This window comes from Mastomys coucha, unplaced genomic scaffold, assembly GCF_008632895.1.
Source record: "Mastomys coucha isolate ucsf_1 unplaced genomic scaffold, UCSF_Mcou_1 pScaffold15, whole genome shotgun sequence".
Lineage (NCBI taxonomy): Eukaryota > Metazoa > Chordata > Mammalia > Rodentia > Muridae > Mastomys > Mastomys coucha.
In genome coordinates this window covers 15,574,876-15,601,071 of record NW_022196897.1, presented here as the reverse complement: position 1 = coordinate 15,601,071, position 26,196 = coordinate 15,574,876, and the positions used below count along the sequence as shown (strand labels likewise).

At 54.6% G+C, this 26,196-nt stretch overlaps 1 protein-coding gene across 4 annotated transcripts in view; it reads right to left on the bottom strand.

The window, feature by feature from the left end:
- Positions 1-1,039: 1,039 nt before the first annotated feature.
- Rxra (retinoid X receptor alpha) overlaps positions 1,040-26,196 on the bottom strand; it is an 86,565-nt gene continuing 61,408 nt past the window's right edge. For all 4 annotated transcript variants that reach the window (XM_031369506.1, XM_031369503.1, XM_031369505.1 and 1 more), the window contains exons 3-10: positions 22,950-23,100; positions 22,201-22,380; positions 15,266-15,435; positions 11,534-11,663; positions 9,539-9,671; positions 7,978-8,069; positions 6,131-6,236; positions 1,040-4,427 (exon numbers count right to left, since the gene is read on the bottom strand). In XM_031369506.1, the coding sequence (XP_031225366.1) occupies positions 4,280-4,427; positions 6,131-6,236; positions 7,978-8,069; positions 9,539-9,671; positions 11,534-11,663; positions 15,266-15,435; positions 22,201-22,380; positions 22,950-23,100 (1,110 nt within the window). In that variant the 3' untranslated portion in view covers positions 1,040-4,279. The remainder of the gene's footprint in view (positions 4,428-6,130; positions 6,237-7,977; positions 8,070-9,538; positions 9,672-11,533; positions 11,664-15,265; positions 15,436-22,200; positions 22,381-22,949; positions 23,101-26,196) is intronic.

The following is a 26,196-nucleotide window of genomic DNA, read 5'->3' as shown; positions in this document are numbered from 1 at the left end:
TGACCCTTGGGCACAAACATTTAATCACAGAGGACTTGAGTGGGCTGGCAGAAGGGCTGGACTCACCCAGAGGCATCGAGTAGGCAGCTCAGCAATTCAGAGACCCTGCAGGTCCCCTACCTCTAGTCTGCCAAAGGTCCACACTGAACCTGGGGGTGACACTGACTCTAGCCAGGGGAAGACCGGGTTCAGGACAAAGACCCTCTTCGTAAAGAGGAGAAACTCCATCTTGCAAAGTCCCACTAACTAGAAACCAATGGAAGGCTATTTCAGGGAATAGCAGGGTTTTTTTTGTTTGTTTTGTTTTGGGGTTCATTCAAGGTTTTTTCTTTTTGTGTGCTTGGGGAAGTGGGAATGGAAGTATGAAGGTCCTGAGCCCCAAAAGTCTGGCTCCAGCTTCCCGTTGCCCTCTGCAGCCAAGGGGGGGAAATACACAGGGTATTACAGTGGCGTGTATGGAAGTGCACTGTGATAGTGCGCTCCTAGGCAGGGGCCTCAAGGAGCCTGGCTCTGCAGGTTGCTGGCCACAGTTAGAAACAGTTGTCCAACATCACAAGAACCCTTAGGTCCCACTGCTCCCAGCCTCAGACTGGGACTCAATGTCTCCCATGAGTGAATCCATCAGCAGAGAGGGGCGTGAGATGACACAGCAGTGTCACCAAACTTGGAGTCAGATGCAGCCCAACCTGCAGACAGCACGGAGACAAAGGGCATTTATCACGAGATGGCACAGATGGGGCATTGTTAACCTGTAATTAATCGGGCAGTTAGATGACATCACGTATCTGGGCCCCTCCATGTGAACCTCCTGTCCACTTGAGCTAGCACAGGAATAGAAGCCGGGTGCAGAAAAGCCAGGACCGAGCAGGTAGCAACACAGATTGTGAATGGCTTTGTACAGGCCTCAAAGGGGCCCCAGGGCATCACAGCAGAGCAGACTTGGAAGAGAAGACCCTCCCCAAGGAAGCTGCGGACTGGAGCTGACCACAGGACCCGCCACTCCCTCTGCCCCAGACTGGACTCCCCAACACAGGACAGATGAGAACTGAATGGAGATATATTTTGAAACGCTCATATTTGTCTTTCCTCTCACGTTTTTGTTTCTTTTCTACAATCCTGAGACTGCTGTTCATCAACCCCCAGCGTCTGCATCACAAATGTCCCAGAGAGCAGTTGTGCCAGGGAAGTCAGTTCACAGTCAGAGGCCGGCAGGCAGGCATCGAGGACAGAGCAAGGTTGTTCAAATCACCAAGAAGGGGAAGGAAACCCTGCCCGTTGTGGCCCTCCCTCCCACCAAAGGAAGTGTCTGTCTGTGCTGTTCTCACGAGCTGTCAGCCTCCTGGTAAGGGCCTCCTCTGCTGTCTCGGCGTCAGGGTGTCCCAATGCTTCTTGACACTCAAAGCAGAAACAAAACAGGTCCCCCACCATGCCATCCAGTTTACATGAGGGATAAAATTACATTTGTACAAAAATAGATTCATTTACCCTTCCCGGTGCGTTAAACATTCCTCTATCTTTACTCCCTGCGGACGTGCCTCCTCCCCACGGTGGCTGCACATCCCAGCTAAGGCATGGCTAGAGATCAGGGCACTCCAGCCCTGAAGCATCTGAAAATAGATGCATCCCCTGCCTCCATAGAGTCACCAGAGCCCGACTTCCCCACAGAAGGGGACCTCAGGTCCTTGCTCACGAGAAGCAAATGTACAGGAAAATGGGAAAGTCTTGATTAAAAAGAACACAAAACATCAGTAACTGTGCCGCATCTCCCGTCGCTGGTGGGCAGTCTCTGTATAGCACATCTGTGTTCACACCACACACCTGCGAGCATGGGGACAGCAGATGACTAGCCATTGGGTGCCTGCTTTGGCCGGGTATCCTGGGATGCCAGGGGAGGGGGCCTGGGTGTCTCTTGGCACTGTCACCAAGTTTCCCAGTATCCTGGGGATGCTGAAGTTTGGAAAACTGAGGGCGTGGGGCCAAATTTCCCCAATGACTGTTTCAGGGTGACACAGGCCAGCAGCTGCCACAGGCCCTGTGGTCATCTTTGCTTCTCAGCCACAGGGACCCCAAATGAATATCCAAGCAGCATGGCGACACACATGAGGAATATGTCCCAGAAGCTGCTGTGTAGAAATCACGTGTGCTGTGTGACATGGTGGCAGCTGCTATCCAACCAGGCTGAGGTGGGGATGGGCGCAAGGTGGCTAATGAGCTGATGTTAGTGCTATCTTTAGAAAATTAAAGATTGCTCAACCAACAGAATAACAATAATAATTATAATCACCTTAACTGAGCCATATTGGTAACACAACTGAAGGTCTGGTTAAAAGAAGCCCCAATTTTCTCCTTGGTGACACTACGCCCCACACCACCACTGCAAACAAACAGCACTGTCCTTAATGACAGTGACAATGAGGCTAAGGGAGCAGGAAGATCACCAGGGAATCTATAGTGACAAGCAGTGGCAGGTAAGGCTATGTGGGCCAGTGGGGCTTGCGGCCAAGGCCCCGGTGCCTGACGGCCAGCCAAGCTCAGACATGGCTCAGTCCCAGGACTTTCTCTGCTGGAGTCACTGAGCATTCTCAGTGGCTCAGAGGGACAGAGCACAGTGTAGAATGGGGCTGGCATGAACAATGGAAGAGGGGGGCCTGCAGAAGGCACAGTGCAAGGTATGGACTGGGGAGTCTGCTCTTCTGCCTGATGCTACCAGCCCCAAAGGCTGTACAGATTTTCTAGGAAAGCCCAGGAAAGGGGCAGCCAGCCGGTCCTGGGAACTGTGATGTCCCCATGGACAGCTTCCATGCCACTACATGGAGAGAAGGGGTACAGGGAAGATGTTTCTGGAATCTTTTATAGGTGCCTCTGCAGGCTATGGTTTAGGATTTTGAAGAGGTGGAAAATCAATGTATCCTTCCCTACAGAGCCCAGGAAACTGGTTCCTCCCACCCACCACCTCTAGATCTAATCCCCTACATGGTCTGTTTCATGAGGGCCTTCCCTCTCCCACTCCATTCACAAATGGGAGACCAGCTATTGGGAAGGCAATATGGCCATACCCACTAAGGCACCTGCTCCTGACAAACCCGGACCCCTGGAGTCTGAGACTATCATGAAGACTGGCACCCAAGGAGGCCCCACAGTGCAAACAAGGCTAGTCAACTGGAGAAGCACACTCAGAGCCACGTGGGACAGGGCTGAAGCCTAAGTCTGCAGCCTGCCACCTGAGCAGGCGTGACAGAAGTCTTGGGTAAGACTCTGGGCAAACACTGTCCACAGGCAACACCATACCAGAGGGAGTCCCAGAAAGTCCCTGTCAGGATTCTAACAGAAGTGGCCAGTACAAGAAAGGGCCCATGCTAGAGTCCCACACAGAGTCTGCTGAGTCAGCCACACCAGGACCGTCACCTGCCATGTCTGCATGGTTCATCTCCAAGTCCCTCAGGCCCCCTTTCCCAAAACCGGGACAACAGCCCTCCTCTCTTCCCTAAGCCTCAGGATGTCCAGTGTCCCACAGGACCACTAAGGCGGAAACCCCATTTTATATGAGCCAGGGCAGCCCTCCAGGATGATCCGTGGCGCCACCTTGCAGATCAGAAAGGAAGATCTGTGATACAGAAAAGCCAGTCTACTATAGTTGGCTAACCCTGGGTTGGTGAGACGTGACAGGGGACAATGACATAAAAAGGAACTGGGGGACACGGCAGAGGACCGCCAGTCCACGCGGCCTCAAGGTGGTCCCAGAATCTTGCTCAGGGTGTTATCTCAGGGTATCTTTGGAAAGAGGCTTCACAGGTTAGCTATGACCCAGGAGGGTATGACCTGCCCCACCTGTTCCCTCTTGACCCCAGGTGGATTCCCACCCTAGCTGGGTACCAGGACTCTGAACAGGCAAAGATGGAGCACTCCAAACAGAGGTGCCACGTGGGATGTTGAGAACCAGCGACAGCAACCAGCAACCAGAACAAGCCCTTCTCCCAGTTCTCTCAGCTCCAGGTGCTGAAGGCCCCATGACGTACCCCACGGCCCTCAGGGTGACAGCAGCATAGCCTCGGAACCTGATGTAGGGCAGGGGCTAGTCAGGTGTCACACCAGCTCTGCCATGGCCCTGGGCCAAAGGCAAGCATTAGTAAAGATGGCAAGGATGGTGATGCATCTTTTGGGACCACAGGGACACTGCACCCCAAAGATCCACATGGGCCATCAGAAAGGGCAGGGACAGGGCTAGAGCTGAGCAGCTGTGTCCAGGCAGGGTGCGGGACTGGCACATGGCAGCAGGGACCTAGGTGGCTTGATGTGGGGCCTCCAGCATCTCCATGAGGAAGGTGTCGATGGGCGTGTCCCCGATGAGCTTGAAGAAGAACAGGTGCTCCAGGCACTTGAGCCCGATGGAACGCAGTGCAGGCAGGCGGAGCAGCAGCTTGGCAAACCTGCAGGACAGAACAGAGTAAGGACAAGCCAGGAGGCAGGGAGTGCTCCCCTTGGAGTGCTCCCTGATCTACTTGGTGACTTGTAGCTTCCCTGGAGACCAGCCGAGCCCAGTGCCTGGGACCTGAATCTGGTCTACATAGGAAGCTGCCTAAGCTGATCCTTCAGGAAGAAGTGGGAAACTAGAGAAAGGAGGCTCCGGAGACAAAAGAGCACAGGGGCAGAGGAGTGGCAGGGGTGGGGTGGGGGTGCGGTAGGGGTGCTGAAGGGTGAGGTGCATCAAGATCCATGAGGCCCTGAAATGAAAGGAAGAGCCAATGGTAAGACTACTGTTGGCCAGGACAGGCCCAACAGGGTTTGAGAGAACAGTTACAAGTGCGGGCTTGCTCCGTGGGCAATGGGGAGCCATGACAGAAATTTCAGCAGGTAAGAGCATGAATGTGTTTTGTGCATTGGAGAGGCCTCTGCAGGAGCAGCTGTCTCTCTAGAGGCAGTGGGGCATGTCCTAGGAAGAGGCAACAGAGAGATCTGTGGGCAGCCTCATTGGTAGCAATACACATGGTACTTGGGGTGACTGACAGACCACAGGGTGGAGACCCCCACTGGAGGTGGAACCAGTAGTGAGCTGGGGGATTCTGTGCTTCAGCAGGAGCATCTCCCTGGGGAGGACTAGGGAAGCCTTTGGGTTCCTTTACCCCTGGAGTGTTTCCTGGGCAAACGACTTTCATAGACATGGGAAAGGAGACTAAGAACTTATGGAAGATGGACAGAAAAGAGAGGACAGTGTGGCATGGGGACAGGACCTGGGGTCCCACATGTGACCTCTGTCTGCTGGGGGCCTCCCTATATACTGGAGGGGACTCTGGGCCTCATTAACTATTACCAATGTCTTTCGTTTCCAGGGAGGAAGCCTTGTGGCTGGCTGCCCCACAGGCCTCAGTTTAAAGGCACAAGCGTAGCTTGGAGGCTGGAGAGGCGCCAGAGAACAGGCTGTTTTCTGCTGAGCTGGCGAGATGGGCTAAGGCAGGAAGCCAGGAAAAACAAGCCGCTGCCACCCTCCTGTCCTCCTCCGGGAAGTTTCACTTTAAACCAAACCAGATGAGGGCTCAAGAGCAGTGTGGACAGTTAACCATGTGTGTGCCAGGCAACAGGATGGGTCAGTGTGCTCATCTGCCCAGTCTTCTACCACCATGCTCACACCTAGCCTGCAGACTGGGAGACTGCAACAAGAAGCAGAACTGAACCCTTGGAATGCACCATTTCTCCAGGGCACCAACTGTGTGCCTAACACTAGACTATGCACCCAGCCCAGGAGACCTGAACACGACTAGATGCCAGTCTTCCTCACGCCAGTAGACAGAACGTCTTCTCCAGACTCAGCCACTTACTATGCACAACTGTAAAGCACCTACACTGTGCTGGCATTTCCAGGCCACTTAACAGGTGGCTTCAGACTCATAAATAGTAAGGACCTACTATGAACTAAAAAATGGATCGATTCTTTCAGCTGGGTACAGGAGAAAGTGGGTTGTCCTCAGAGCTTGTGAGTCCAAGGGCTGCCTAGCTCCTGCTCAAAGCCTGCAAAGCATCCAGGGCTGGTTTGAGAGGACACCATTGCTCTGTGGCATACAAAGGGCCTTGGAAACTCGTGGCTGAGCCCAAGGGTAGAGGCAGGAGGCTGTCCGAGGGTGGAGGCGGAGCTCACCTGCCCGGTTGCTCAGGGTACTTGTGTTTGCAGTATGCTTCTAGTGATGCATACACCTTCTCCCTCAGCGCCTCCACCTCAGCAGGGTTGGAGAGCCCCTTAGAGTCTGTAGAGAAAAATGGCGTCAGGTCAGAGCCCCCAAACTCTCTCCTAGCCACACAAGCACAACAGAGAGTGTGTACGCTGCACAACAGAGAGTGTGTATGCTACACAACTAGATATGGCTGCCATGCAGACCCATAGCTCCCAGACCAGGAGGATGGGTGTTCTAGAGTCATATCTGCCTCCACTTGGCCACTTGAAAGTCACTTGAACCAGTACCTTGTCATTCAAGGACTTAGTTTCCCCATCTTTCTCCAGGTGGCCATGAGAAATAACCATCTTTCTCCTCTCACTGCCCTTGGGCCCGGGGCCCCAGTGACAGCTGTAAGCCTGCCGGGCCGTGGTAGTGCACACCTTTAATCCCAGCACTTGGGAAGCAGAGGCAGGTGGATTTCTGAGTTTGAGGCCAGCCTGGTCTACAAAGTGAGTTCCAGGACAGCCAGGGCTACTCAGAGAAACCCTGTCTCAAAAAACCAAAAAAAAAAAAAAAAAAAAAAAAAAAAAAAAAAAAAAAAAAAAAAAAAAAAAAAAGAAAAGAAAAGAAAAGAAAAGAAAGAAAGAAAGAAAGCTGTAAGCCCTTCCCTGAGGGTCTTTCCGCACAGTGAGCCCAGGAGGCCCCTCCTCAGAGCCTAGACACTGACCACAATACAGGCTGCAAAGAAGCCACAGCCACAGTCATCAACACATCGGGGCACAGTGTGCCAGTAAGAATGCTGGGGGTCCCTTGGGGCCTAGGAGCTCCTTGGAATACATAAGATACCTCCAACTGACCTAGTCCCTGACAGTCTCTCCCTATTCCTCATAGTCCCAGGCCCAGGCCTCTCTGGGCCATGCCTCCAGACAGGCCACTCAGACCTCACCTGAAAAACTATCAGGTTGGCACAGGAATTACAGCCTGGTGATCTATCTGGGGTTTCCTTGTCCCTGTCCCTCCATATCTTCTATTCACCATGCACAGGGCTGGTGAGCCCCATCAGCAAGCTTCCAACCCACATTCAACCCCTCCCTGGCAGACAAGGATGAACCTTCAAATACAGAAGCCCATGCATATCCTGCTGCAGCAAGTGCTCCACCCCAGCCTCAGCAGCTTACTAGGGCCTAGTCAGAGCCCTCCCCCCCAAACTCATGGGCCATCCCTTGAATCCCTGAATTTCTTCCCAACAAGAATCCCACACCTTCAGCTGTGTGTTCCCATCACCATGTGGAATGGCCACCAGTTGTATCTGCTACCAACCCAATGCTGTGAGCACAGGCCTGGGTCACTCCTCACACTACAGCCTCCCACGCCACTCATGGTCCCACACAGAAGACAGCCTCAGCCTCTGTGACAGCAACAGCTTGGAGGCCCCAAACACCGAAGCTCCAGAGGACTTGCTGTCCTGAAGAGGTAGCTCTGCCCTGATCCCACATTTCCTTGAGGCCAAGGCCTGAGACATGCATGTTAGCTACCCTCAGGACACCTACAAGATGGACTGACCACCAACCCCATCCTGGGAGCTCACTCTAACATTAGACCACTGTGGACAGCAGAGCCCACGAGGCTCAGCTGGAGAGCACTAATGTCAAGTGCATACTCAGGCCACATAGAGTGCCACTTGAGCCTCTCCATTAAGTCTCCAGACGAGTGGAGGCAGGAGATTGGTGTCTGTTGTGATGTGGACACTGGGCCCGAAGGTCAAGGCATTAGCAGAGCAATTGAAAAGCTTCCCACGCCCTTGAGCACATGGGAGGTGGGAGGACCGTACCAGGGTTAAACAGGACAATGGCTCGCAGGCAGCCCAGCTCCGTCTTGTCCATCTGCATGTCACGCATCTTAGACACCAGCTCTGTCAGCACCCTGCAGGAAAAAGCAGGTGCCAGGGTCCACGTTAGACACATCCTTACCAGAGCCCCACCAAGGAAGAGCCACTGGCCTCATGAAGCCCAAAGTAGACCAAGAATAATTGGATGCACTGGGCACCAAGGATCAGTCTTCACAGGCCACTCACTGTGACAGCAAGGATAAGCTAGGGCCTCTCCAACCAGCACTTGGCATCCCCAGAAGATATAAGCATAAAGCCCCAGTACTGTCACTTCACATTTCCCCAAATCAGACCCCATAAGGCTAAGCTCCAATACCTTCCCCTGTGGAGTGGCCCCAAATGTTAGCTTGTCAAAGGCTTGCAGCACAGAGCATGGTAATGAACTGAGGTTAGCATTTACCTGTGTTGTGTGCTCCAACTGGCCTTTCCCTGGGAAGAGCTCAGTCTGTATACTGTCCTCGATATCCCAGAGGACTGGTAGGTGGCTCTGCTCACCTCCAATTTCAGGAGCTCAGGGACTCACTTGCTTCACCCACTGACCCACTTCCTCTTATGGGCCTGCTCATTCCCACTCACTGCCCTATGCCCCTGCACTATCCCTAACCCCTCAAACTTCAGCTGGCAGCAGTTGGCATCCAGGTCCCTAGAACACTGAGGTCTGGCACAGGCCCTTCGCTTATATACCAAGGGCATCCAGACAGAAGGACAGGCAGTTACAGTCCCTCACCTGGTGGGGATAAGTAAGACAGGCATCGCAACTGAGCGTAACTGGCTGAGGCCAGGTGGCTTCTGCACGCGGCTGCACACAAGGCAGCCTGCTCCTTTGAGCATGTTTCTAAAAAGCAGCTAAGGCAGGTGCAGAGGTGCCTTCCAGACTCAGGTCTACTGGGGTTGTGAGTAATATCAGATCAGAAACACCAGTTATTCAGTGATAGATAGGTCAGGGCACAGGTCACCCCAGGATGACAACCGTGCTTATGGCTGAGATGTGCCAGATGTTGACACTTAAAAAACCGTACCAGGGGCATGCATAATCTGTTTTTGTTATACTTGTAGATAGTCAGCTCACAAAGAAAGAGGGCTGCCTGTGGCCTCAATTCCCCTGACACTTGACTCCACAGACAGTAGTCTCCATATGTCTGGCCTGCATTTTTCACATTAATGTCTTTCCTATGCAGAGGCTATGTCCAACAGAGCAGGAAGAGACTAAGGGGCCTGTCTCCACCTGTCAAAAATAGTCCCCCCCCCACCCAGATACCCATTCAAGATGGCCTACCTATTGAAAAGGTACCCACCCAACCTACCCGTTGAACACAATCCATACTTAGCCTACCAATCAAAAATAGTCCCCAACCAACATACCATCAAAGATGATGCTACACCACTCATGTATTGAAGATGGCACCCACTCTTCCCACCCGCTGAAGATGGCATCCATTCCACCTACCTATCAAAGATGATACCTATCCTGCCCACCTATCAAAGACAGCGCCACCCAGCCTACCTGTCAAAGATGGCGCCCACCCCAGCACTGTGAGCGCTGTTCCGGTGTACGTGCAGGCCAGTGGCAAGGAGGATACCATCTTTCACAGCTATGGAGCGGTGGGAGAAGGAGGCGATCAGCAGCTCGTTCCAGCCTGGGGAGGGGGTGAGGCACATGGTCACTCTGCTGTTTCTATGACCCCATCACTGTACCTTCCCCTCACCCACAGCCAGATCTCCAGAAGCGGCATGTTCCAGACTCATCTCTTTCCACATTCAAGTCAGGGTTCCTAAAGTAGGGCCCCAGTAAGTGTACCTAGAGAAAGGTTCCTGAGCACTTGAGTGTGAGCAGTACCTCTTCCTTCTAGCAAGCACACATTCTATCAATGTACCAGCCTGGGAAGTCTGCCCCGAGGACTCCCTCTAACAAATTCAGGGTGTGGAAGCTTCTTTCTGGACATGAAGAGGGCACATGCCTCGGAGTAGCTGGGAGACATCCCAAGGACTTTCCCCGTGATGGCTATGAGATGACTGCTGCCCGTCTGGAGCATGCAGAATGCCAGGAGAGTTGAGCACTGAGGGGAAAGCCACAGGCCCAGCGCCATGCATCCCGGGTCCCAGCACCGACCAACCAGGGCTACTACAAAAGCACTAAAAAGGGGCCTTGAAGAGGGAGAGAAGAAAGGACTCTGCACAAACAGCCAGGGGCTCCTTGATGCAGTGGCATGTGCCTTTTAGCAGGTCCAGAAACTCCCAGTGTTCTGAAATCCCAAGCCCTGCGGTTCCCATATCATGGCTCCAAGCCTACTGGCCCGTTTTACAAGGGGAAATGGAGGCAGTCAGCACTTGAGAGGTGGGGCCTGATATGCTTCTTGCCACAGAGGAGATCACTCCCAGAAATGTGTCCTCAGGGTCCCCTAAGGAGATGCGGGGCTAATTCTGCCTCATATCTAGGCACCTGAATCCCACTCTGAGCAGGTCATCTGAGGCTCCACCCTAGGGCTGTCCCTTCTACATGGGGTGGCATGCCTCAGCGGCAAGGGCTCGTGGAGACACCTGCATTAAACAGTTGGTCCAGGCTAGAAGGCCAGGTGACTTTGCTGTTCCCACAGCCATGGCAATAAGGACCCAGACAGTGGGGTTCCTCCTGGACAGAGTGCTTCCCAGCCTCAGAGAAGTCCTGTGTTCACAAAGTGGGTCACATGCCTCATCCCAACGGGGCACAAGTCCGGCTAGGCAGAGGCAAGCATGGCAGGATCCATCTTGTTCCCCTCGCCAACCCATCCCTACCAAGAGGTCATTTCAAAGGGAAGGCAGGAAAGTCAGGGCCATGCAAGCTTCACCCCAACTGAATAGCTTCCGAGACACTCCATGAGGTACAGGGATCCATCTCTGTTCATTTCATCTACTGGGGTAGGCTGAGGCTGAGAGCCCTCGGCGCAAGCAGGAAACCGAAGCAAGTCAGGGCACTCAGGCCCCTCAAGACAGTGGGGTCTCCAGGGCCCTTCCCAGGAGTGGGGCAGTGTCGACTGCCACCACAGCTCTGCAGTGAGCAAGAGCTGCAGACGCCATTCTCAATATATCCCCATCTCTCCACAGGTCGGAGATCTAAGTCTCTCAAGCTTAGCACCCCTACTGGTGACTTGGTGGAAGCTGAGCAACCGTCAGCATGCCACAACGCCCAGTTAATAAAAAAGGATCAGAGCAGCCTGCAGACCTAGCCTCATCCCAAGTTCCAAGGCCACACCCTTCCCCAATAGCCCCCTTGGCTATGAGAAAGACATACTCTTAACGTTCCAGACACTTGTATCAAGACCTCTGCTCAGAAAGACCTGAAGCTTCTGAGGTGGCATGGCTGCAGAGGCCACACAGACCTGGTTGGCAACCAGCCTGAGGAGACCCTTTACTGACTTTCTTAGCTGGAAGGGGAAAGTAGCTCTAGACAGCAGGAGTGGGCAGGAGCCCGCAGAACCGCGAGCAGCCTCCTGCTACAACCTCACTTGCCCAGGCTACTCACCTGCCCGTAGTAGGATGACCTGGTCGTCCAGGGGCAGCTCCGAAAAGTGTGGGATCCTCTTGGCCCACTCCACAAGAGTGAAGAGCTGCTTGTCGGCTGCTTGACAGATGTTGGTAACAGGGTCATTTGGCTAGAGCAGAGGAAGGACATGGATCAAGCCTCACACCTGATACCCCGACAGAACCACCTCACCCCACACAAAACACCCATTGGGTGGGGTCTCGGAATCTGCATCCCAAACCCTGGCATCTGAGACCTGGCACAGTGAAAGGACTCTGAAGAAGAGACCCAGCACAGTACCAGGAAAGACCCTGGCTTACTGTAGCGGGACCAGCATCGTGGCAGCAGTTATCAGAAGAGCAGGAGGCTCAAAGTCTGAAGGGATGTATCAGGAAGAACAAATTAGAGGACACGGCTGACCTAAAGCTGGCAGGAATCCCAAGTCAGGGGGCTGGGGAACCTCCAAATGTAGGAAAGGCAGGAAGAGAAGAGTCAGCACTGCCAAAAATCCTGACTGGTGTCTACCAAGACAGATTAGGGTCGCACAGCTCAACGGCTGAAGAGAACAGAATTTGTACCATGGAAGCCCATCGGGTCTTCCCCACCCCTGAGAGGCAGGTGCTGGGGGGAGAAGAAAAGGGCCCATTTAACAGACAGGTGAGGGAGCTGAGGTAGGGCCAGGCCTCATCTCTAAAGGTATCAGAGCCCACCCAGGAGAGACGTCCTATCAAGTACAAGCTTGGGGCTGGTCCTTGCTCGGTCTGGACTCCAAGTCACAGGTAGAGGTGATGTCACTAGAAGCCTTCTAGAAAGTTCTGCCCAGAAGAGGAACACCCAGTCCTTGTCATACGTGAGGAGCTCAGGTGGGCCTTATAGTAGGCTGAGAAGCCCATCCCAGGGCCTGGCAGGTGGCCAGGGTCACAGCCCTCTGATCTCAGGGTGTGATGGGTAAGGGTACCCAAGAACAGGATACAGGACTCCTGGTTTTGAAAATAGAAGTGGCCACGCATCGGATAAGGAGAGAATTGCAGGCTTTAAAGGGCTTCAGCTGACAGAAACCATCTGCTCAGCGGTGACGTTTAGTCTAAACACCCATCCCTGTGTGAAGGGCCTGTGAGGCGCTCAGTGAAAAGCATTGACAAATCAGCTTTGCACCACTGGCCTGGCAGGACTGGTTACAGGGGAAGCCCAGGGCTGCAAGGACAGGGGATGTCAGCACGTGATCCCCAGGGCAGAGTCCAAAGGAATGGCTGACATCTCCCAGCCACACGACCCTCAGCAAACCTAAGAGACCAGGAGAACCCTAGCACAACAGTTACTAGGGACTGACATGAAGACTGTCCGCAGCCTGGCTCTGACTCTCAGCCACGGGGGTGGAGGAGGGGTGAGGGGGTGGGGTGGGGGGGTGGCCCCATGGACGTCTTCCTTGCCTGCCATCTGCCGGGGAGCAGCCCAAGACAGAAGACAGGGAGGGCCCTAAGCCAGCTGTGAGAATGCACGGACCGGACCGTAAGACAACAAGCCTCACACCCAAGCTCTGTGATTTCTGCCTTGCCCAAAACAGTTTTCTCCCTGGCCACCCTCTTGAATCCAGTGTCACGATGCTACTATGATTGGGAAAAAGAGCTCTAAGTTATTCTGCAGCCACGTGCACGCGTGCCCTCCGCCAGGGCTGGACACAAGGCTTGAGCAGAGGACCAGAGAAGGAAGGAGGCAGGGGCCACACAGGTGTGAGGGCCCACACCCAGCAGGCACCCACGGACGGACGGATAGGTGGGCGTCTGGAAGGGAGGGGCTGAGCCTGCTCTGGCTCTGCCCTGTTCCATCCTAATGTGTAGCTTCCCCCCTCTCAGCAGACGACATTTAATGAGCTACTGCTTGCCAGCTAGGCGTGGTCACAAGACCACCCAGGCAGGGCCCAGAGGAGCCAGCAGCCCATCTGTGAGGCTAGGTGCTGCCTATCCAGCCTCCTCAGCGTGCATAAGAGAGAAGACCACTGGGTCTGTGTATGGAGCAGATCAAGGTCAGTCACAAGATACTGGGAGGACCCAGACCTTCCACTGTGTAGCTCTGAAGACGTGAACCCTCATGGAAGAACAGCTAAGGCTGTATCTGAGGCCCTTCCCAACAATGGCCTTACTGGATAAAGGAAAACTCTAGTCACCCTTCAGACCCCAGCCCACCACAAAGCAGAATCTATGCTGCTCTCCTCTCCCTTCCAGGACTCATAAGAGAGCTTATGGGACAGCTTTCAACCAGAGCACTGGGCAGGTTTTATGTGGTCTTCTTCATTGGGAGATGTCTTAACACGGCCAGGATTGGGTATGCCAAGGAAGACTACCTGCGCGGCCCTACGCATTGTCCCCAGTAAGGCAGCTCTGGGGTTAGACAGAAGAATTCTGGGTAACGGGAGTGGGGTGGAATAGGGACTATGTCACGGGTCCTCACAAACAGGCAATGGGGGATCTCCACTCACAGACTACAGAGAGGAAAAGATATGCCTGTGCCCCTGGGACAGGGCAAGGCTGCTGACCACACAGAGCTCAGTCACCCCACTTACTCCTGGGATAGCTCACTATACCACTGCCCTGTGCCTGGAGTTGAAGGAAAAGAATGGGTATTCCGTGTCCCCCACAGCACTGGCTAAGATGAGGGCACCAAGATGCTAGTGAAGGCCACCGTAAGTCTGCTTCAGAGGGAGATGCTCCAACAGGGCCTTCCTTGAGGTCTACCTAGACTGGGTATCCAACGGTTTAATGGCAGGACCCTGATCCCAGATCTGAGGCCCACACGAGGGTGCAGATGAGGTCATGATATTAATAAAAAGCACATATGAGGCAGACATAGCTGGGCCATGAGCTTGAGACAACATGAGGCCTGTGGGTTTGTGCAAGGCCCTGTTCTTAGATTAGAAATGTCCCAATCTGGGACATGGATGCAGCCTCGTCACTGGGCCCTTGGGCAAATGGAGCACCCCACTCAAACATGCCCACACTAGCCAATGGCCCCTCAAGTGACGGCAGGAGCAGGGCAGGAGGCACTGGGGAAAGGGTTCAGGTGAAAGACCAGGAACAGGCACGGAAGTCAGAAGGATCTGAAACCAAGACCCTGCAAGCAGCCAGGAAGAGACCCAGCAGTGGGAACTGTGGCCCTACAACAGCTATAGGTGGCAGATGGCACAGGAAGATTGTGGAAGGTGGTTCCTTCCACAGGTGGCAACTCCTACAGGTGGCCAGTTCGAGGGTGACCAGCTGAAGGCCAAGATGTGCTTCAGCAGTAGTCACAACAGCTGCCACCCACAAGCACCTCCCTGTTGGCTTCTCCATCTTCTCATAGCAGTGGGTGGGAAAGGGAGGCTCCAGAAAGTCACCCTGTGACCACACACTGGTGAGAGAGGCAGCCTGGAGCTCAGCAGCTGCTGCAGAGTGCTCTGCCCAGGCTCAGCCCGTCAGAGCTTCTCTGAGGGGTTCCCCTGCACTGAGCTCAAGCCTCACCATGCATGTAAGCCAAGACCCCACAATGACCCTGTTGAGTATTTGGATGAGGCAGACAAGCAAGGCCAGCAGGAAGGCTGGTATATCCCCCCACTCACAGAGTCACCCAGCTGGACAGAGGTCCCACTGCTGGGGACAAAGGCCGCAGCGGCCAAAGGGATCGCTCGGGTGCGTTGGCTGTTCAAGCAGGAGAGTAAGTACAGAGGGAAACCGAGGCAGGTGAGCATCTGACACTCACTGAGCTGGGATTCAGTCCCATGTTTGCCTCCACGTATGTCTCAGTCTTGGGCTCAACAGCGAGCTCAGCTTCCAGAATCTTCTCTACAGGCATGTCCTCGTTGGCACTGCTGGTGGACTCCACCTCGTTCTCATTCCGGTCCTTGCCCCGCTGCCGCTCCTCCTGCACGGCTATAAACAGGAGACAGTCACCTGGGCTGGCCAGCCCTACAGTTCCTAGGACGTCCCCCACACGCCCAGGGCCAGGCAGGGTTAGCTCCAAGCCAGTGCATCTACAACTCTGGAGTCCCCTCCAGGGCCAGCTGAGACACAGGCTGAGCCCAGCCTAACACCTGCCTCTACCTTGCCACTGGATGACTGTATATCCTGAACACACTCAGCTAATAATATAAATACACCAGAACCCATCTAAGGTCAAGGCAGATGGCCTTTCCTAGAGCTCATGGGTCATAGGAATACTAACATGGGGTTTCAAGACACTGGTGGTCTGAGGAAACCCAAGAAGGCTTCTTGAAGAAGTAGGAATGGGCCTGAAGGATGAGGTAACTAATTCAAAGGAAGAAACAACATATAAAAATGCCCAGAAGAGTATAGGATATGCTTCTGATCAGGAGCAAGGGGTGGTGACTGTGATGAACAGGTGACCACTGAAGTGATAAGCCAGAGCAACGGACAATCACACTCAGAGACACACTGGGCAAGTGTGAGGCACCCACTATCCCATGCTCTCCATCCTTGCCTCTGCCGAGAACCACTCTGACCTCACACAGCCCATAACTTGGTTTCCTTCTTCCATGGTGCCACAGGCCTCGGGACGGTCCACTCTGTGTCACACCCCAGACAACAGTCCCCATATAGTTGTGAGCAGCCTGGCTCTCGGGGATGGTCAGAGGCATCACGGAAGGAAAAAAGCTAGTGGGGTGGGCAGACTGACTCCAACAGCTTCCTGGCCTGCCTGCAGCACTTCTGAAAGCAGGTCCAGTGAAGAGCCTCAGGTGGGAGCAAAAGAGTGAGCTTTCTCCTCCTGCCTGCCTCCTAACAGCTCCTTGTGACCTATTCCATTCTGCTCCTGCCTTGGTTCGGAAGCCAACAGGCCCCTCCCTCCATTCTACAGCAGGCTAGGTGGAGACTGGACGGCCTCCTCTCCAGACCAGTGCTCCAGTAGGGTGCCTTTCCAAGGGCCCAAAGGTGTGCCCCAAGGGATCTTCCTGGTGCTGTTATCTCAGGACCTTGGTCAGAGCTCTCCTAACCCTTCCATTCCCTAGGTGGCAGAGCACAGGCCAGCAGCACCAGGATCTCAAGAGCAGGGCAGCTTCAGCCTCCTCCTCTACAATCAGACCCAGCTCCTGGCCCAAAACCTCCTTAAATGACTTACAGAGTAAAATACAGGGTCAGCAGGAGGGCTGAAGGGGGGAGGGCTTCGCACACTGCAGCAGCCTCCTTGCCCAGCTGGATCTCCCTGCAGCCACTTCCCAGGGAGCAACCTTCTCTCCCTGTCCATCTCCCCTTGGTCCTCCCAGGCTCCCACTGTAAGGCTCAGCCCAGTGGTTCCCTCTTGCCACAGCTCTGTGACAATTCTGAGTGACTTTTTTAATCCCCTGGCTACTGCTCCTTGCTGGGCCCACCAACACCATTCAGCTGGGGCTCTCCAATGTTGGGACCAAGCTCCCCAAACCCAATGGCCTGGTTGTACCTGTGAATAAGCCAAGGATGGGAGGCTGGTCTGACGCCTGCAGAACACCAGCTGGGCTGAGGAGTTGGGCAGAGGCTGATGTTTTGCAAGCTTGGCTCTTTTGGAAAATCTGACAGCAGGTTGAGGCTGGTGTAGAGTTGAATGCCATGGGCAGATGGTGCCCAGTCTACAGGGGCCGCAAAAGGCTGCCAGGCTCCATCTCTCCCCAGCTGGGCTTCTACAGGCCCTCCATGTGGCTGCCAACACATCTGGGTTAGGGTGCCTCCGCAAGTCACTGAGGGCTCTGGCCACTCAGCCCACCAATAGTAAGCAGCCCCACTGAGAGTAGGTATCTGAAGCGACCGATTGTAGCCAGAGCCAGGCCGCCCTCTACTCCCACCCCATTCCAAAGTCAGATGAGAGAACTCTTCAGCCTCAGGCTAGGACAATGTCACCTCAACAGCCTCACCTTCCCGGATGGGAAAAACAGACTCAGAGCACAGCAAAGTGCAGCAAACCCTCTGGGACAAGAGGTGTACCTTGAGCAGCTGCGGTACACTGGGCAGCTCCTCTAGCATCTCTGCACCCCACTTTCTGTAAAATGTCAATGCAGAGCCTGCCCTCCAGGGGACCCTGAAGGAAACACCTGAGCAGGCTGGGCCCTACCCTGCTGGCCCAGTTTCATTCCCCAGTAAGGGACTTCCTTGCTTTCAGTGTAGACAGCCTTGGGATAGGGGAAGCCCAGAAGGAGGCAACCCAGAGTGCAGGCCCTCACAGCAGCCAGTTATCCCGGAGAGCTTGGCCATGGGCGGGTGAGGGGCTCCTCACACCTGCCTCCCATGCGGGGGCAGCTGAGAATTAATTAGCAAATGTTTTGTGAAGCACTTTGAAGCCTCCAAAGGCCCCAGCAGCTCAGGGCGGCATCGTTATAAATATTATCGTTTTATTTATAGACAGCGGAGGGGGCAGAGGGAGTGGGGGATTTATGTTTTGCCAGCTCAATCACCTTTTAGACACACTCATGTTTGACTTATGCTCCACTGGCGCCGGGAAGCCTCGGGCGGGAGGCGTCTGTAAATACAGAGCCTCGTTATCCTTCCAAGCCCGCGCAGGCCTTGCGGGGGAGGTGGCTGCCTCAGACTGAGGTTCCCTCAGCCTGCCAGTGGTGCCTGAAGCCTGTGGTTCAGCCCTCCCAAGATCCAGATACAGGCAGAGTAGGAGATGACCCTCCTCCAGCACACCTGGCTCCCCACTTAGGACACACAGTCAAAAGTAGAGTGTTTGGGGATTGCTCGGCCACTGGGCCCAAGCAGAAGTGAGGGACCTGAACAGGATGCAGAGGCAAACAGCTGTCCCAGAACCTAGTGCTTCCCGGGTTTGGGGCTCTGCCAGAAACCATGGCCTTCCTCTGCCCCTTAAAAGCCCAGATCTGGGCCATGAAATAGACAGGACCAGGTTCAATCAACATGTGCTGGCCTTATTGCCCATTCTTAATACCCAGGCAGTGTCAGACCAGAGCAGGTGGCTTCTTCCCAAGGTCCCAAGCTCAGGGTATGGTATTCCCTCCCTCAAGGACAAGTTTGGGACAAGTCACAAGAAGAGTGAAAACACAGACAGGCATGCATGCATGCACAAACACACTGTGGTCGCCATGCTTGCTCCCACCTCACTACCAACTGGGCTTGAGCTGTCTACTGCTCTGCCACCAACAAACCTCAGGGGACTTTCTACTGAAGTCCCATGTTCAGATGGAGACACTAGGCCCAGAGAGGTAAAGTCATAAACCCAGAGAAACAACTAAGGTAGGGCCATTTCCCTATAGCAGAAACGGCGGGCTCACCCTTGTCTGTGTGTGTGTGCGTGCGCGCGCACACACACACACAGACACACACACACACACACAGACACACACACACACACACACACACACACACACAGAAAAAACTGCCATTTCCGCACCCAAGTGCTCCAGAGCCAGAGGACAGGGTGCAGGAAGCTAAGAGAGTCAGGAAGGAAATGCAAAGAGGCCTCAGGGGAAGGGAGCTGAGGATGGGGTGTGCAGTGTGCAGCCTCTCCAGCCTGCAGATCATCACACCTGCAGGCCCCCAGCCCTACCACCACCTGCCCCAGCCAACAGGCCCAGGCTCAGCCTGAGAAGGGCACTGCCTACCCCCAGCTGGGGAATGCTGCCAAACAAGTCCCCGTGGCTGCTTGCACATGCAGGCCCCTGCTATTGCCCAACATAGATGCTATCAGCCTGCAGTATCCTTCATCAGCCTGAAGACAGGGTGCCTTTCCCAGGGCAAGGCCACCCCCCAGGGAGACACAGCCTCCTTCTCACAGCACCTCTACACACGCCTCAGTTCCAGGGTTATGTGTGATCAAGCTTGGAAGACAGAGATCATTAGATTCAAGCTCCAAGGCTTAATGACTGCTACCCGCCGGGGCTGGGTACTTGAGGACTGAGCTAGCACGGGAGCCGATGGTGCACGTCCTGCATTCTCTGGGCCAAAGGCCCTGGGTTGGCTACCGGCCTCACAACTTCTCCAATGGCTGTCAGACTATCCAATTCATACAGCCAACAGCCCCACCCACTACTCATAGAACTCTCCTAGTGGTTAGTGCAGGAGAACAGAAGGAATCAAATATTAATTCATTCTGGGGACTGGTCCAGATCCCAGGGTGGGTTGGGGGCAGTGCCCAATACCTAAACGCAGAAGCAGGGACCAGCCCTTGGGAATCCTCTCAAAGACCCCTGCAGAGCAGGCTCCCAGGCTGTTCTAGGGCCAACCATCTCAAGAGTAGGGCTGTGGACTACGGCCACAGGCACTGGAAAATATGACAGGTCTCAGGTAGGCAAGAAGAAGTCCCTTCCCCCAGCCAAGGACCAGACATGGAATGGCAGTACCCACAAGGCCTGAGGACCTCCAGACATCTTAGAGCTGCCACACAGATACCTGTGCAGCCAAAGGGGCCAAGCTGCACGGCTCCTGTGTCTAGGGCAAGACAGGGCTTCACAGGGCTTATACTAAACACTTATAAATCCTGGGATAGAAAGGCATGGGGGTGGGGGTGGATGCATCTCCCCAAAGGAATGGGTAAAGCATTTCTCAGATGTCACAGACAGAGTGTGGCCCAAGGAACAGAGCAGGCTGCCGTGGAGTCCTCTTCTCTGCACCCCACTTCCACTTCTGTGCAGGGCAGGTAGCATTAGGCACAGGCATGGGAACGGGCAAGCATTTTATGTGCAAGGACTGGACGGGGGTGCTCAATGCCCCATCCACAGGAAGTACATAGTAAGACCTAGATGACTCCAGCCTCCCTACCTCGAGACTTACTGCTCCACTGCGATTAGGGGACATCATGTACAATGCCTGTACCTCTGGAAGCCCAGGAAGCTGAAGTCTGAACACCAGCACCCAAGGGGAACCATGGGAACAATGGAAGAAGGGGTCGTGGGAGCTAGAGAGTCCCTCTCTGGGGTCAGAACTCTAGTGCCCACCACATGCCAGTTCTGCTGGTAGCCTTGGCTTTCATGGACATTACTCCCTTCAGCTGGCACACAGTACCTAATCTGTCCATTCTCGGGTGTCAGCCTGGACATATCTCTACACAGAGCCATGCTCACCACTCAAGTCTGGGTCAGGTACCAGCTCCCAAGCTGACCAAAGCCAGGGACTACCTGTTTATCTGGTGGTCACTTTCGAGGGACAGGAGCTCATACCTAGAGATCATTAACAGTGCCCATCACTAAGAATAGCACCGAAAAAGAGTGAGGGCTGAGCTCAGCTCCTGAGAGGCTCACACAGCCTGATGCCCACCTTCCAGGCAGGCCCACCCCAGGTCTACCACTCAAAGACCTGTCCTCCAGCCGGTGTGCTGTATTGGCTACTCCCAGCATGTGCTCCCTTGAGGGCATGTCGCCTCCATTGTCAGAGCACTCACTCCCTTTGCTTGCTTTCTCACTACAGAAAAAAGGGGGAGCCAGAAGCAGGGGTCCAGCTCAACTAGACAACTGTGTTAAGACTTGGCCCCCAAAGGCTGTGGAAACCTCTCAGAGAGGACCAGAATGTACCAAAAGAAGGGGTTACTGTGAAGGGAAAAGCAGACTCCAGCCCTGACCCGACTTAGGCTGGCCCTGGTCAGGGGCAATTGAAGAGCTGGTGGGAAGGTGGAAGGACATACAGTAGGCATTGGCACCTATGCACAACCCAGACAGAGGAAGATAGAGGGGCACTGCTGGAGACAGAGTGGTAGGACCCGCCTCAGAGAGTGCCCAGGCCTAAGACTGATGAAGGAACCTCACCCAGGCACCCATACAGACAGACGTACAGATAGACAGATGGAGACACACACACCCACACACCAAACCAGAGAACTACTGTCCCACATGGAGGGCCAGGAGGACATGGAGGAGCTGAGGAGGTCTAGCTACAGAGCTTGACATCTGGGTCCTCTGGACCGCCTGGACTTGTCACCTAGTCTCCCTACCTCATACATATACATCTTGCTGATAAAATAGGCTTGGAATCCTGCTCCTCAGAGGATCTGTAGGTTAACAGGCAAGGGATGAAATTGGAAGTGCCTTGAGAAGAAGGGAAGCCCAGGATGACCATCATGTGAATTCAACAGGCTCTGGGAGACACTTTGGTGGTCTCTAGGGGCCCCTTCCCCCACTCCAACCCAAATGTGCCTCATCTCACGGGTCTCCCTTCCCACCTCCTCTCTGAGCACCCAGAGGTCATGTAGGTACCAAGCCTCTCTTCCCACCTTCCTTGCCCCCACTTCTGCTTCCAGCCTCTTCTGCTGTGCTTCTGGCCCGGGCTTTGGTCTCCAAGCCTCATCTCTCCCCGACACAGGCTGGCTCTCCCTGGCCACACCTCAAGAGTGGACTATCTGCTCAGTTCCTGGCCTAGGAGCCATGCTGCCAGTGGGACAGACCTGGTCCGTATTGTCTGTTTTAAAATCCCAAGACCTAGCCACACAGCAGGCATTCGGTGAGAATATGGATGGGAGAAAGACTGGCATGAAAGCAAGCTATCCAGACAGCCATCTTAGCAGCACAGGCCAGGGGCTCTGCTGAGCAGGAGACGGACATACGAGGAAGCCCGGCAGGCTATACCAGAGTCTGGCAAACTGCAGACTGCAGGCCTGTACTTTGTATCCGAATCCCTCCACATGAAGAATGCTGAGGAAGGGGACAATGGAGGCCCCCTGAATCTGATGAGAAGAACACGCTGGGAAGGAGGGTGTTGAAAGCCTACCTTCCCGCTTCATGCCCATGGCCAGGCACTTCTGGTAGCGGCAGTACTGACACCGGTTCCGCTGTCTCTTGTCGATCAGGCAGTCCTTGTTGTCTCGGCAGGTGTAGGTCAGGTCTTTGCGTACTGTCCTCTTGAAGAAGCCCTTGCAGCCCTCACAACTGTATACCCCATAGTGTTTGCCTGTAGGGTGGGGATAGAGGATGGGTGGCCTCAATGACAAGGCCCTCCTTTGCCCATGTGTCACGCTGCAGACCAGGGCTCTGCGTCCAGGTTTCAGAATACCTGTCTGGGTTCAGGCTGGACTCTGCCTGGCCCTCCCTGCTCATCAGAGAACAAGTCCATCTCTCTCTATAGACTGGGGCTGTAGGTCACCATCCCTGAGGACCAGCATCACCAACAATGGCGGGCTTGTGCTTTGTGTGCCTGAGGTATTGTGCCCTGGAAGAGGGTGGGTACTGTTCTCGGCTCTCAGGCTTGGCCCAGAGTGGAGGCCAGGCGACACTGCACCTCATCCATCCATGCCTGCATCTTCTCTTGGCATGCCTCTAGACCACCCTTCCCATCCTAATGTCCACCTCACTTGAGGACAAAGTGAGACCTCCTGGAGCTCCCAACCCACCCCTTATTCTATTGGGCAAAGGGGAATACTCTGGGTTCTTGCGTCCCTGCACCCAGCCCAGTGGAAAAAGCTAGGGAGACTCGACGAGCTGTGCTCTGGTATCGTGCCCCTGCCCACCAGGCAGTCCTACCTGAGGAGCGGTCCCCACAGATAGCACAGATGTGCTTGGTGAAGGATGCCATATTTCCTGAGGGATGGGCAGGAACCTTGAGGACACCATTGAGGCCTAGTGGGGGCTTGATATCCTCACTGCTGCTCACGGGGTTCATGGGTGAATTGAGCTGCAAGAGGAGGAGGAGTGGGGTAGGTTAGCCCTGGCAGGCTGGTGATGGGCACTAATGAGAGCGGGGTCCCCTACAAGGAAAAACTCTCCTCTACAGAGCCTCACTCAGGCCAGACCAGCTAAGGGCCAGCAGGACCACCATCTTCAGAGCACCCCCTCAGCAGAGGCGGGTCACTGCAGAGTACCAAAGACCTCACATCTCGGTGATCTCAGCCCTCTCAGCACCATACAAGATGCTCACTTACTCCCCACCACCACCAAGGAGCTGTCACTTAACACTTGCCATGGGCCCTGGACACATGAGAGCCCAGGCACTCTGCACTCCCCCACCACCCAGGTGAGAACAAGAGGCCCAGGCTCAGGGCTGCAATCAGAGTCACATATTTCCCCACCATCCTGCATGACAGTGGTATCTGGGGGCAGAACAGGAGAGGAAAGCAAGTGGACACCCCAGACATCAAGCCGTGGGGCCCACGTGGCTATCTTGGCCCTGGCACACCCCCTTGCCTCTCCCTGTCCGCTGGCCGCCAGGGGCAAGCGTGGGAAACTCACCCTGTCACCCAGGCAACAGCTGCAGCGTCGCAATGACACAGCAGTTTTGGTTCCGCAGCCTCCAGCCTAGCTCTGCAGTAAGCACAGGGCCCAGAGGCGCTTCCCTCTGCCTGCCTATCTGCCAGGGCATCAGAGCCCAGCTGGGTAGTCCCCCAACTTCTGAAAACCCCTGACAAAGGCAGAAAGCCAGCTGGACAGTCTGCACTGGCCTTGTGTAGCCCTGCTGCCCCCTGCAAGGGGGACCTCCCTCCCCTCCTTCCTCAGTGCCTCCTGCCCCATCCCCCACCCCTTTCTCATGGGACAGGAAAAGAGCAGAGGCACCAGAAGCTTTCTCTTAGGGGGCCTGGCATCCTGAAAGATTCTGCATCCCTAGCTGGCCAGTACTGTGAGACAGACAGTGAGGTTCGGCAAGGATGCCTCATCCTAGCTAGTTTTAGGTGGGCTGCTGGGAAGCCTGGAGGCCCACATAGAGACTGAGTGTGTCAGCAGGAGTTGTCAGGACGTGGAAGGTCTTGGTGGCGGGCAGGCCATCTCACTGCAGAAGAGAGCCGTCCATGTGTGGTTTCCTGGTTGAAGGCCCTATGTGGGAATCCTGGGGCAGCAGGGAGACATAGCCGGCTTTTGCTGACTGCACATCCCTTCACTCTACTCACTGTATGGGAAGCCTAACCCTGCAGGTTTCCAGAGGTTTTAGCTCTGGACAGAATAAACAGCTTGGGGGCCACCGTGAAACCTGATGTCAGGGTAGAGCAAAGGTTGGGCTGCAGCACGGAACCCCCCTACTGGCTCAGAGATAGGCACACATGAGGTTCCTCAGAGCTCCTCCAGTGGGCAATCCGGGAATCCCATGACTTGGAGGATGCTTGTTTTGCCCTTCCCAGATTCGAGCTGATGGACCAGGACAGTTTCTATTCCTCAACATCCCCCATGAACCACAGCCCCATCCTCCTGGGTGCTTCTGACCCATCTTTCAAGAGACCCAGGGCTGGGCAGCCCTCTGCTGGAGCCCGAAGCCTCCCTGGGTGGGGGCCATCCCATTTCCCCTTTCATATCCTTAGTATTTATTTCAGTTCCACCTCATCACTATCACACCTGGGTCCCCACCTACCTCTCAGGCATCCCCTCTTCCACTCCTATCTCATCCTGTCCTCCCAAGCCCAGGGCCAGCTCTCAACCAGCTCCATTCGAATGAGATATTCAGAGCAGACTTGCTCTCAGGCACTGCAAGCTCCCCATAGCTTCATTCCCCATCTGGGTGGCTACAGGCATCATGAAACACCATACTTACAAAGTCACTGTAGCCCCCACAGTGCTAGATCCTCCCCATAAATCAGGACGATCAGAGGCCTCAATGCCTCACTCTTTCTACATTTGGGCAATCAGAAGTGCTTCCCAGTAGTAATTACCCAGGGAAGCCAGCATGGCCAGACAGTCGGGTTTGGGAAGTAGTGGCAAACATCCCCCTGGGCCCTGTCCTAGTAGAGCCCCCAAAACAAATGAGACACACGGATGACTTGGGCACCGGGTGGCTGTGGCCTGACAGAGCTATATCCAGACCCAGCAAGGAGCCTCACAGAGCTAAGAGCCAAGAGGGGCCAACATTGAAGGCAGGGAACTGAGGAGATCAGCTCTTCATCTACCCTCGCTACGCATGGCTTCCAGAACTAGCAAGGGTATAGAGAAACTATGATAAAAAGAACATGGCCAGGCCAGGAGAGGTGGCTGGGTGGTCAGGCCTGCTTCATGTCTGCAGCACCTCAGGCCTTCTGTCTGCTTCTAAATACCAAGGTAGGGAACGGGGGACAATGTAACAGATTGCTCATAAATAGAACCCTAGCTCTTCTGTGTTCAGGTGCTTGTGCTAGCATGCATGTACACACACGTATATACACAGACACACACAGACATGCACACACACACACACTCACACACACACACACAAACTAGGGCAAAGGGGCTTACATAGAATCGACCTAGAAAAAGCAGCCAGATTGTCCACAGGAGAAGCTTAAGAGGCTTAGACCAGTCTCAACAGGCTACCTGGTGGGGTGCGAGAGGTCTCCCCACACACCCCAGCACCAGGAAGGGGGCAGGAGATAGCATGGCTCAGGGCACAAGGCTTTGGAAATCTAAGGGACACATAGGTGCTGTTAGCCCTTTGGTTCTCGTGAGGACAGTCCCAGGTATGCCACTGGGAGGTGGAACAGCAAAGCTATTGGGGGTGGGGAGGAAACAGAACCCAACCTGAGAAGCTCAGAGCAGAAAGGGGATCCCTGGCCTGTTTCAGAAAGGGTAAAAGGAACCCCACGGAGCTGGTTCTCCAGATGCAGTTTCCTGTGCACTAAGGACAAAAATCCTGTTAGAAACTCACCAAGACCCTCAAGAAAATAGAAGCAGGGTGAGGCTCTATAAGATATCCAACAGAGCTGGGCAGTGGTGGTACACGCCTTTAATCCCAGCACTTGGGAGGTAGAGCAGGCAGATTTCTGAGTTCAAGGCCAGCCTGGTCTACAAAGTGAGTTCCAGGAGAGCCAGGGCTACA